At 39.7% G+C, this 13314-nt stretch overlaps 1 protein-coding gene across 2 annotated transcripts in view; it reads right to left on the reverse strand.

Moving 5' to 3' along the window:
• The window catches only part of PTDSS1 (phosphatidylserine synthase 1), a 49026-nt gene that overhangs the window by 14251 nt on the left and 21461 nt on the right, over positions 1 to 13314 (reverse strand). For both annotated transcript variants that reach the window (XM_007055989.4, XM_037892240.2), the window contains exons 5-9: positions 12922 to 13080; positions 8805 to 8956; positions 6406 to 6547; positions 4243 to 4355; positions 2039 to 2104 (exon numbers count right to left, since the gene is read on the reverse strand). In XM_007055989.4, the coding sequence (XP_007056051.3) occupies positions 2039 to 2104; positions 4243 to 4355; positions 6406 to 6547; positions 8805 to 8956; positions 12922 to 13080 (632 nt within the window). The remainder of the gene's footprint in view (positions 1 to 2038; positions 2105 to 4242; positions 4356 to 6405; positions 6548 to 8804; positions 8957 to 12921; positions 13081 to 13314) is intronic.

The following is a 13314-nucleotide window of genomic DNA, read 5'->3' on the forward strand; positions in this document are numbered from 1 at the left end:
CTCACTGTATTTTCCACTGAATGCATCCGATGAAGTGAGCGGCAGCTCACGAAAGCTTATGCTCAAATAAATTGGTTAGTCTCTAAGGTGCCACTAGTACTCCTTTTCTTTTTGCGAATACAGACTAACATGGCTGCTACTCTGAAACCAGTCATTGTGATTCCAGCCACAGGAAGGAGGAACAGATAGAATTTGGATGGTATAACCCAATTGCACAGTGCTTAGGACCCACTTGTCTGAGGTTATTGAATCCCAAGCCCTATGGAAGTGGGACAGCATGTCCCCAAATGGAGGGGAAATAGCCTTGACTGGTGACTAGTTTGTTGCCCTTGAAGGGAGGGTCAAATTGGCTGCTTGCCATTAGTTGATGGACTATGGGCTGGCCGACTGAAGATGGAAAAAAGAGGGCCTTCTCCTGTGCAACTTGTGTCTCCTCTTGGAGAAGTCCTGTTGTGTTGCAGAATAAGCAGTCTGCCTGAAATACTGCTGGGAGTATCATTGGAATTGTTGTTGTTGTTGCTGATCCCCATAATGATGTCTTAACTGTTGAGGTATAAACCCCAAAGGATCATAATGTGGCCCTGGAGTCCTTAAAAGAATGTAATGTCTCATCAGTCTTTTCAGAAAACAAAGACATAGCCAAGTCTGTAGCCAAGAAGCTCTCCTCATTGTTACAGTTGAAGCTATAATCCTAGATGAGGTGTCCGCCATACCGAATGCTGATTGCAGTGATGTCTTAGACACTAGTGGGCTCTCTGCCAGAAAAGCCTTAAACTCTTCCACAGCATCCTCAGGCAACTCATCTATAAATCTGGACATTCTGTCCCAATTCACAAAGTCGTATTTAGATAAAAGCACCTGCTGATTAGCAATGTGCACATGTAAGGAAGACATAGAATAAATTTCTCCCCCATTTAATCCAATCTTTTGGCCTCTTTTAGACATTCACTTACATCTGCCCTGTCACATTCTCTCATTAGTGGCAGTCACTGTAAGCGAATTAGGAAGTGGATGCAAGTAGAAACACTCAAATCCTTGCACAGGGCCTGCACTAATGTGACCCTTGGTGTTGAAAACAGGATCAGTTCTGTTCTGTTTAAGCATCTGTTGAAGCACTTTACTAGAGAGTTCCCTTGTGATCCAAAAGAAGGCTTCCTGCAGTGTCAAAGAACCTTTTTACTGGATAGTGCTATAATCTGGTGGGGGGAGCCCACTAGCTCAGATTGGAAGTTCTGGTTAGCAAAAAGGTCTGTTCCATCTCTAATTTCTATGATATGAAGAGGATTTTGTCATTTAACATTTTATTAAGCCACCGTTCCAGAAGCCAAGTAACTAATAAATGAAGACTAATACAAATTAGCTTGATTGGATTTTTATATTGATCTAAAAATAAAATCTGATAAATGCCATCTATCTGCGGACAATGGTGAAATAATTTACAAAGTGCGCTTAATAAAAATTTGTATAGTGCCCAGCACTATGAGATCCTGATCCATGACCTGGGCTCCTAGGTGCTACTACAATGAAAAGTTATTATTTATTAAGAGCCTAAAATTCAGCTCTCATAAAGCCAATAATCACTGAAAACAGAAGGAGTTGTGCCCTCATATCTGAAGGCAGAATTTAGCCCTACTTAATTATGCTTCACAATATCCCTGCTAGGCAGGCACTCTGCACAGTTAAAATGGATGCATCAGAGGTTAAGCTATTTGCTAAAGCCACCAAATGCACCACCAACTAAGTGGGGAACAGAATGCAGATGCCCTGACTAACATTTCTTTCTTTAACCAGCAGCACCTATAAACTCTCCCTTCCCTTCTCCATCCTTTCCACCCCACAAATCTAAGATATTCTTCCCCCGTAGGCTTTTTCCCAGGAACCTTTTCTGTGCCCGTCTTTTAGATTGAAAGCAATTTGGGGCAAGGACTGGCTTCACAGCATACCTGGCACCGCACTGAGCACACTGCCAACACTTAAAACAACAAGAACAGAACACAGCCTCACGTTTGTAAAATTTCCAACAGTCGAGAACACTTACCCAAACACCCAGCACTGAGTTCCTACCCTTTTGCACTGTGTGTCTGTGAGGTAGGCGTAATATTGCCTGGAAACAGAAACAACAAATGAAAATTCTTTAACAAAGCACAAAGCTTCTGAAATACATTTACACTTTTAAAAAAAATGATGAACATTAAAATTCCCTGTATCAAAAGTGGAGCACTTAGGGCTTGTATCATGCGTTACACTAAAACATGATGAAAGCCTACGGGATAGCTTCAGTTTTAGTAGGACTAATCATCAGATGGGGAAAAAACTCAGCCAGAGGCGAACAAGTCTTGGAAGAGCAAATTTGATTTAAAAAATGATCTATGCTCTAAACTTGGAAGTTATTTTTCATTTTAAGTTATTCTAGTTCCTGAGTGCGCATGTACGTCTTGGGAGGTACGGTGTGTCAGTAGAGGGTTAGTCTTGGGGAAAAACATAGTCTAAGGAAACCAAGGATCTGTTTAAAAATTAGATTCATCATTTTAAAATACGCCTCTTTCCGGTTTTGACATTATTCTGAAAGGCTCCCATTCTGACACTGCGTCTCCATGGGAATGGAACACAGTTTACAGGACTATCCTGACAGCCCTGGTGACTGTTATCCTCCATTCACAGAACACACACAGCACAGGGAGCAGCACAATGCAAGGTTTTTCATAATCTGCCAACCTGTATCAGCACTGACCTGGAGAGATCACTGCTAGGGATGAGGGATAATTCAGTTTCAAGCCAGGCAGTTCATTGTTTTTCTACAGAGACTGCCAATAAAGGATATCACTTGTGACAGTGATTGTATTTTGAGGGTAGCAGATTAACAGCTAATTAATGTGAATGGAAGGTAGAGCAATATTTGTGATATGATTATTAGGAAAAATGCCATTTGCCAGCACAGTGGGACACACGATATCAGCACTGTCTTCTTTTTATCCTTTCACAAATACAGAGGAAATTAAATTCAAAAGTCTTATGTTGTTGTAACATCAGGGTTAAGAATTTAAACAGAGGAAGTATAATGGGGAAGAATGGTCCAGTGGTTCGGGGTGTTAAGCTGCGACTCTGGAGACCTAGATTCAATTCCCTGCTTTGCCATAGACTTCCTGTGTAACTTTGGGCAAGTCACTTATAGTATGCTCCAGCCCGAGCAGGAACGTCTACACTGCTATTTTTAACCCACTAGCATGAGCCCTGCAAGACCAAGTCAGTTGACCCGGGCTCTGAGACTCGCTGCCATGGGCTTTTTTTTTTTTTTTTTTTGGGCAGTGTAGACATACCCTTTGTTTCTCTGTGCTTCTGTTCCCCATCAGTAAAAGGAGGATAATAGCACTTCCCTACTCACAAGAGTGTTATGAGGATAAATACACTAAAGACCGTTAGGCGCTCAGATACTATGGTAATGGGGTCCATATAAGTACCTAAGAAAGACAGAACACACAATATTGAAAAGTTACGGTTCCTACACAAATAATTTGCACATACATATTAAAATATATATTCACCAGAACCCCACCCAAAAACAACCTCAAATACAATATATGCTTCAATAGCTGTAATCTTCACTTTTCAATTTGGATGTAAACAGAAGCTGGTACAAGACATTTTGGTTGCTACACAAAATTACTTCATGAAATAATTTTGTAAGGTGACTATGGATTGATTAGTTCTCAAGTCCCAGTCATGGTTCATATTTTGTAGCTTCACTAATTATTCAAAACAAGGAACTACCACCTTTCCTTATAAACACATTGTGGTATATTCCATACTCAAGCACAAATAGGTAGCTAGAGACAGGGATCATGGAAAGATGCACAGGTGTAAATTCCCTAACGTGCATGCTATAATGATCATATGGCTCTTGTCAACAAAAGAACCTAATATGAAATTATGGATGGCTGCATATGGAGTTAATCCACCCAACACAGGCAACTGCTGCGCAATCAGAAGAGAGAATGATGGATTCTTATCAGATGCAGATTTTCACACAAGTCTCACCATTAGTAGCATACACCCAGACTGCTGAATTTTATCCTTAGTCTTATACCTAGTACGGCAAAAATAAGGATAATTTTGCCCTTTTTGGAGACTTAAATGCATTATTTCTTTTCACATACTGTACTTATTTATAAAGCCTGCACACCTTTTCTTGTGTTCCTAAGGGTCACAACTACTGTACAATTAGAAAAAAATAAAATAAGTTACCTTACAGTGGGTGCTGTGATAATTCCAATGAAGAGAATTCTACCCCAGCTTAAAGGGTGACTTGCTTGGAACACAAAGATATGTTTCAAAAAGAATGTGTTCAACTCAGTCAGCTGGAAATAAAAAAGTCAGTTAATAAGGTTCTGTTTTACAGGACAGACCCATGCACATGTAACCCCTTCTCAGAGACTGATACATAAAATGTTAGAATTAATACAATAATTAAAATACACAAGAGGCAATGATTTATGGTTTATTGCAGCTCAGTAACTAGCTCTGCTGGTTGGATTAAGAATTAAAAGCTCTTAAAATATCATCTTCAGAACAGGCAAAGTTGTATACCAAGTCAACAAAACAAAAAAAATAAAATTAAAAAAACCCACCACCACAAAAAAGAAAAAGCCCAGTGCTGAACTACTTCGTATACTTCAGATAACCCATCAAGGTTTCAGTTAATAGTTTATAGAGTTCCATTTTGGAATAACAGCATAATTCTTGAAGCAGGGCTAGGATGCAAATTTAGAAAGAAGAGAAAGTGTTCAAGTCTGTAAAATTCAGAGCTCACTGGACTCTTCACAAACCAAATCCAGCTTTTTTCTTTCTAAAAGAGATGCCCATTTATACCTGTTTAGTTTAAAAAGTTGTTTTTTTAAATTAAATCCCTTAAAAAGATCTAAAGTTAGTATAAATTATGGGCAGGTGGCTGAAATATGCACAAACATGTTCATAATTTAGTACCAGCATATTTATGCTCTCACCCCAACAAAACCAGAAATTATCAAACTAGTCCATCACTTTTAAAAAAAAAATAGCTAAAATGGAATATGAAAATGTGGAATTGGAGGTGGTAACTCCAAACAGCTGTAATAAACTACCTGCTCCCTTGAAACAGGTACTCCTGTTTAATTTTATTGAAGTTTTTAACCCCTTAAGAATTCTCACAGTAGAAAATGAAGTGAGGATGTGACTACTCAATATGATCATTTGTTATTTTAGATAGCGTGTCCTACACTGTATTGTACTGAAGTATTTTTGGAGTAAGAATTGTAGGAATGGCGCCCCAGTGGGCCTCATCTCAAAACAAGATACATCTCTCACAAAGGAAGTCTGTTCCAATCAGCAAAATTGTAAGTAAGTAAATTGCATGCTATCTTGGGGGGAATTTTCTAAGATGCTAGAATGATTATATTCAAACATCTCTGTGGACATTGCAGAAATTATTCTTTCCCCATTAAAATTAGGCTCTCTTCTACTCCCTCCACCCTTTACATTCAATGCATTAGTTCCTTTCTCTTTTTGCATTAAAGTAAAAGCCTTTGGTGGCAGCAATATAACTGGGGCCAGACACCAATGACTGTAAAGGGTTTGCAGTCCCTCGGTAATGCAGTGCTCTCTTGCTGTATCTCCTTCTGATCAAGAATGGTTTACATTAAACCAGTGGCTCCTCAGCTTTTAGGGCAAACGGACCAGTTTAACAGAGTTGTATGAGGTAGTGCCTGCCGACTCAGACTGCACAACTGAATGAGAGGCAGGTAGCAGTAGCCCAGAAGTGCCCAGGAAACAGGGTCACCACTAAAGGCTATGTCATTAAGGGCTATCATGGGCTTCACGTAAGCAAAACTGCCACTTGTATTAAATGTTGTCTGACTGAACACAGATTAAGGGCAATGGGATTAAAGTCCTAAAAAAGAGAGCACATCCCTGGGTACCATCACAAATGCTGTAAGGTATTTCAGCAAGTGCCTAATTTTAAGCACATGAGTAATTCCATTAAAGTCATATGCACTTAAAGTTAGGCACATGTTGAAGAACCTGGGTGCACTGGTGACTGAATTCTGAATATCATACTGGTACATGCACCATCAGCTGGGAAAAACCTACCCATCTGTTTCTTCAGTTCTCATAACTATCCATTGCATACAGTAATCCCACAGCCAGTACATCAATCTGCAGCCATTTGTTTCTTCCACAGATATTGTAATTTCACTTGTAACTGTAGTCCAGATGCGTTGGATAGTGTCCAGAATAGTTTGTGGTATCAGTTCATTTAACTGTACATTTCAATGATGGACTAAGATAAGAATATAATATCTTCTAACCAAACTCAGCCAGTAAGTAAACTGAGCTGATACGAGTTTTGATTTCACAAAAGTTATTTCTTACCTGCCAGATGATCATGAAAAGGTATATTCCAGCCACTCTTTGAAATGAAGACTTGGGGTCAAACCAGCGAACATAGGTCCAGCTAGCTGGAGTGAACTGTAATACAGCTCTTTTGATTTTCCCTGTGGTGGTATGAATGTCCCTGAAAGAAAAGAATGGCTGCAGTAAAGACAAGGAAAAGATAAGGCGGGGGGGAGAGGGAAGGAGAAGACAAGTGATACTGCATTTTAGTATTTCTATTACAAATCATGATGCAGTGCTCTTTCCCATAAATCTATACTTAAGGGCAATGTGTTGTGTGTTACAGCAAAGGTTGCACTAAGAGGCAGAATTTATTGAGTGTTTCAGTGAAGAGGAAAACAGCTATTATGAGAAATAGCCTTCTTATAGCAGAGCTATATACAGACTTCAGTCAGTAGTAAAAAAGCAAAAACTAAAAAACATTGAAGTCAAACTCCCAGTACTATCTAAAGTACAGTTATTCAGTCTGGGTTTCAAAGCATTTTTTTCTTTCCCTGAAGGAAAAAGGACCAAGAAGAATGGTGTTCTGCAAATCTGCCACAGATTCCTGAAGAGAGGTTCCCTCATTATCTCCCTATTTTACAGCTTCACTGTCCTTACCAACGAGGTGTAGATGGTGATTCCCTTCTATAGATCATCAACACCACTCTTATTCCACAGGTCTGAGTGTGTTGCTATTGCAGGATTCCCAGCCCATGCTAAGCTTGGTATTGGACCCAACTTGGGTGTCCCACATGGCCACGTACCGCACTGGATGTAAGCCATAAGCTTACCCCTGCTTCATATATTTTTTCCCCCACGTCCCATCTTGGGAGGAAGGGGAGTCTCTGTCAGATGGGCTGCATTTTGTTTTTGTTAACATCTTTGTTACTTGAATGGTTAACAAAACAAATGAAAGGAAAGCTTTTGGTGAAACCTTCCAATTCTCCTCTCCTCCAGCTGAGGGTTGGGAAAGCGACAAATTAGATTTCAGCCTGTTGCATTGTCACTATCCCACTCCCTGTGCTCCTCCAGCGGAAACAGGGAAATAGAGACTGAAATTTCCGGTATTTGTTTTTTAAAGTGTAAGTTTGGTTTGTTTGTTTCTTTCTTTTAATCTTCCAAACCCACCTTTACATAACAGAAATTTAAAATACTAGAAATTCACATGAGCCTTTTAAAAGATAGTGACAACCACCACCACACCGCCATAAAATAAAAAGCTAGTGGTGAAGACGGTTCCCTCAATGGATATACTATTTGTCTTACTCTTAATCTGCACTGCACTCTCCCACAGACGTCGGACACCAACTCTATGATGCTCCCTGTGTCTCTGCTGGACTGAGAGGCAGGAAATCCTGAATTTAGACCAAAACCCAGGACTCCCTCATCTTAGCAAACAGCATGTCCAGTTAAGGAAGGTAGTGTTGTTTAGCGTATAGGATACAAGACTGGAAGGTAGGAGATCTGGACTCTCTTCCTAGCTCTGTCCCCAGCTTGTTGTGAGTGACCTTGGACAAGTCACTTATCCTCTTTCAGTTTTGCCATCTGTAAAAGATGGATAATACTGCTTGCCATCTCAGTTAAACTTTGGATGAAACTAAATCTTTGATTTAGGCCGGATTCTGCCACTCTTATTCACACTGCCTACTATCTTATACTGCAAGTGCTTCCACTGATATTAATAAAAAGAAAAGGAGTACTTGTGGCACCTTAGAGACTAACAAATTTATTTTAATATATAAATATATAATATATATATTAATGCTCAAATAAATTTGTTAGTTTCTAAGGTGCCACAAGTACTCCTTTTCTTTTTGCAAATACAGACTAACACGGCCGCTGCTCTGAAACACTGATATTAATGGAACCACCTGTGGAGTAAGGTACTACACAACATACGTTTATCATAATGTGATCTTATGTATGTTAGGTACTGATAGTATTATTGCTGGGTCACTACACTAGAGCATAACAGCCTGATCCCAAACCTACTATTAAAAGGACGAGTCAAACAGTTCAGATGTATGTGTGTATTTGGTTCCTTTTTCTTCAAACAATGCTTTGCTGCCATGAATTAAAAGATTAAAAATGCAAATATTTCCTTCTACCATTTTGTACTCTATTTGGCCTCAACTTTCACCTTTAAGACTAAGCAAAAAATTCTTAAAAATTCAATTATAATCAGGTACACAATTCATACAAAAGGATTGACACAAGATGGTGCCCCAACATTATTAATCTCATATATAGCACTGTAAATATACACTGATCATACTCCATTTCTATAGCACATGCATTTTACATACATAAAGACATTTAACTAGGAGCTAATAATTCAAAATTTTACACTGCAATATTTTAAACATGAAGCTTATTGGCTTTTACTTTAGACCTACTTGAAACTTGCCCAGTGATAGGTCCTCATCTCCAAGAAACGACAAACTATCATGCCCAACCAGATGCCACCCCCGTTACATAGCAGGATGTCCAAAATGACTTGATCCCACCAGCATTCAGCAAAATTAGGCAGAAGATGCATGAAGAACAGCTACAGAATACAGCAAAAAAATTCTGGATGAGGAACAACATAGAATTCTTACAAAGATTTTCAACTTTTTTTTTTTAAAGCAACTGTTGAACAAACAAAAAGTGTCATATTTTATGAGCCTGCTTAAAAGTCTATTGAAGTCAATGGGCATCTTTCCACTGATTCTAGTGGACTTTGGATCAGGGTCCTACGAAGGCTTCAGAGGTTTCCCTCCTCTCACCTTTTCCCTCTGGTGCTGTACTATCTATAGGAATCAAATGCAGAGTTTTGAGCCCCACAGACATAAAATGTTATAACACAGAACCCTTGCAGAACAACTGCATTTCTTTCAGAGAAAGGAAGGTGATTTTGTGCTTGTCTAAAATCAAAAGGCTACATTTTAAAGAGAATCTTCTTTGTTATTTAGTGTTAAACTGTCTGTTCTCATGAGCATCAATACTGAAGCATGTTGGAATGCAAGATTTTTAAGACTTCTAATTGAACACATTTCAGGAACTTAAGTCTTTTTTGTTAATGACGTTTTGGGGAATTTCCTGCTTGTAAGAGGTTATAGGGCTGGCAACCCGTATGATGCAGTTTTTCTGTTCATAGATAGATACAGCATAGACAGTGGCAGTGCAAGCTTTGCCATGCTGACCTACCAAACTGTCTCATTCTTGACCTGGAGGGACCTAGGAGCGAGAGGGTATTTCACACTCTGTGTGCTTTCAATCCCTTGCATTTCTGCTAACTACTGATCAAGATAGTGCTGTGATGGGGCTATTAAAAAAGAAGACCAAGGGTTGGTCTACTCTGCCGCTTAAGTTGATGTAACTTACCTCACTCAGGGGTGTGAAAACGACAACCCCCTGAGCGATGTAAGTTACACTGACTTAAGGCACTGTCCACATCATGCTATATTGGCGGGAGAGCAGCTCCTGCTGACATTACTTCTGCCTCTCGCGGAGGTAGAGTAATTATGCCGACGGGAGAGCGCTCTCCCGTCGGCATAGCGTGTCTTCACGAGACATGCTACAGCAGCGCAGCTGCATCAGTGCAGTTGTGCTGATGTGGCGCGGTAGTGTAGACATGTCCCTGGACCAACTACTCATTTCACATAGGGCAGAACAGACAGTAATGACTTTCAGTCCTCAATAGCTAGATTCAAACTAGCAATACAGGGGTAAAAGAGCTGATACAATCTCCCAATATTTCCAGTTTCCTACAAACTTCCTTTGGAGAGTGTAACAGCATTCATTTCTAAAGGTCACCGTCTTGCTCCTGTATGACTCAGGTTCGTATCATGAGCAGCGTATGGATTCAGTCCAGCAAGAATATATACCCTCTGCCCCTCAAGAAGAAGTAACTTTATAATCTTCATTCATAGAGTGAGTGAGGCAGAATGGTGGGACTGAGACATTTTAAGTAAAACAGAAACCTGATTCATTCAGGGCTAGAAACGGATTGCTCATCTTAAGTGAAAACAAGTTTTGATCTCTATTACAGATTATCTCCCCAAACCCCAAAGGCTTGAAATTGGATAACATTTAGCAATTCATCAGAAAAGGGGATACGTGCATGTTGAACAGTCCCTGTGGTACGTTCAAGGAGGTGCCAAGCAAAACAGATATTCCTCATGGTATTCTATATTTTCTTTCATTAAACGCCAACAAAAGTGAATGGAATTGGCTTGCGTAGACTCTTGTGTGCTACCAGAATTTCACATTAAAACATCTTTTCATTGCCAGAAGCATGCAGAAAAAATGTTATGTCAGATCTGTGAGGGAGGGGCAAGGAGTGCCTCATGCACAGAGCAAGAAAGGATGCTGGTCACTGTAAAACGAGATACAGTGATCTATCCTGACAGTGATACCTTTCCTCCAGGGTAACTGCAGAAACAGAACTGTTTAAACATCTTTATTTTCCCTGCACTAAAGGTGTGGGCCAGTTTTAACATGAAAAGGAAGAACTTTAAATTATTCTCCAGAATCAAAGATGTACATGACTTATACTCTCACAGTGGTTTCAAATCAATCATCTTACTTCGTAAAGTTTTTGGATAAATCTGGTGTGAAATGGGCATTATATCCATTTCTCATATTATGTTTTAACTCTCTTACAGTATTTAATGATCATATATACTGCACTATTTTTGCCCAAAGACACTACAGATTACAGCTGAGGAGGCTGAGTGTAAACAGAGTAACGCTATTTGTATAATACCAATTTGTTGTGTGGTGGTGCTGAGCACAGAGCATCAAAGGTATGTTTGAATTCCAACTTTAAGAAGATAGTATTCAGCATGTGTGAGTGTCCAGTGTCAGCATGGGGATTTAGCCAGCTGACAGCTAGCAATGTTAACAGGAGATGCACAACAACTAAATCCCTACGCAACTCCCCTGATAACGACTGTAGGTTTCTAATGACTCTTCTGAAATAGTTAAAGGACTAAAAATCCATTTGAGTGGCAGCATCCTATGTATATGGTAAACTTTCCCCTAAACATATTGTCTATTCCAATACTCTGTCCTTCACTAGCAGGGAATACCAATCGTATGGGGTCAAGTTGTGGGTGGTGGCTTTGTGATGATCCATAGGGGATGATAAGAGTCACTTTAATTTGTGAGCTGAGTCAGGATTTCAACCTGTTCTCCAAAGGTGATGGCTAGTGCATTAGCTCACTGTGCCACCTAGGGCCTTCATGAATTGGAATTCTCTTTTAATTTTAAACAATACTGTTGTAAGGGGGCCTGGAAGAGATAGAATCCATGAATACCTAAGAATAACAGTACACATTAGTAGGAGGAGATGTTAGGGACAATATTTTCAAACTGAGTGGGACTCATATTAGGTTCCTAAATCCGTATTTAGTTTCTAAAACATAAGTCAGTTGATTTTCAGAAGGCCCACGCACCATCAAACTCCAATGAAGTCAATGAGATCTGCTGCTTTAAAAATTAGGCCTACTAAGTTGGGTGCCCTAAAAATGGATTTAAGAACTTAAATTTAGACATCAAAGTCTCAAAATTTTGTCCGAAGTCTTTTTGGCTTGTAAGAACTGGTCTGAATTGCTTAATAACTGAAAGCAAGTTTCAGAGAGTCTCTCTCATTGCCAGTTCTAGAACATCAGCTTCCCCAAAACTGGCATCCTCCATACCCTGATCATTCAGGTGTTACAAAACAGAATTCAATTTTGCAGAAATGTGGCCTCAGAAGTTTAGGGAGGTAACATTCTACTGATTAAAATTATAGGTTAGATAAGATAAAAGTTAGATAAAATTAAGTTATTTAGGATAACGAGTATTCAACCTGATTATCACAATGCATCTAACAACAATAGGCTAGCGCACAGACTGCTGTCCCTATTGGCCAATTCAACACAGATGTCAGCAATTTTCAAGCACAAAGAGGGCTTGAGAATGAGAGACAGCTGCAGAAGTGAGCTAATGTGTGCATGCGCCCACATCTAGAGAGAACAGCTTTAACGTGATAGCACCGAAATCAGTCAGTAACCCTTGAAGTTATACGACAGTGTTTTAAGATAACAGTTCAAAACACTACTACTGTAGGCTGGGGTCACGTTATGTAGGATACTGTTACATATGGGGGAAAAGCAGGGCTGAGCACTGCAGGACTAGTCTAACCAAAGGCTTTGTCTACACTGGGGAATAGCTCCCACTTGGCAACGGGTGCCCAGCAATTCATGCTGATCCCTTAGCGTGGACAGGGGCAAGCTAGGGTTTGCACTGATTGAATTTGTCATAGTTTAGTACTAACTATTCTCACTTTCTAATTTTTTTTAGTGTAACCTATTTGGTCTTAACATTTCTTCCTGAAATGATTATAGCATATGCTTTTTACAATTTACTTTGTACATATACTGGTATTTAGCTAGTGCTGAAGTAAAATTGCCAGTCCTCTTTCCTGTATGCGATGAGTAATATATAGTACCATCAGCCTGCTCATGATTTAACATGTCAACCTACCTCAGTGAGCTCCCAGGTGATGCTAATAGTCCAACATAGCCCATAGCTGCGGATCAACAAGGCCTTCATTGCCCAGCCCCAGAAATGCCCAAAAGCAAATATGTCAAAATGGCTGAGGATTCTCTCCCAGGTGATTACATGGCAGTTCACAGCATATTCCTGTTAACAAAACAACAACAGATCCTCAGCTAGGATTTACATCTGGAAGCACCAGAACAGGAGGACATTTTTAACTCAGCGTAAACTGAAAGGCTGAAACTAAAGATATTCTGGATTTTGAAATCCATGTTACTATTCCCACCAACATTAGAAATGCCCTCTTCCGCCTCCTCCTAGCCCTGGCAATTAGGTTAGAAAAAGGGTCACTGGGAAACTGAATGGTAAATATTTGAA

The sequence above is a fragment of the Chelonia mydas genome, chromosome 2 (genome assembly GCF_015237465.2).
Source record: "Chelonia mydas isolate rCheMyd1 chromosome 2, rCheMyd1.pri.v2, whole genome shotgun sequence".
NCBI classification, from domain to species: domain Eukaryota; kingdom Metazoa; phylum Chordata; order Testudines; family Cheloniidae; genus Chelonia; species Chelonia mydas.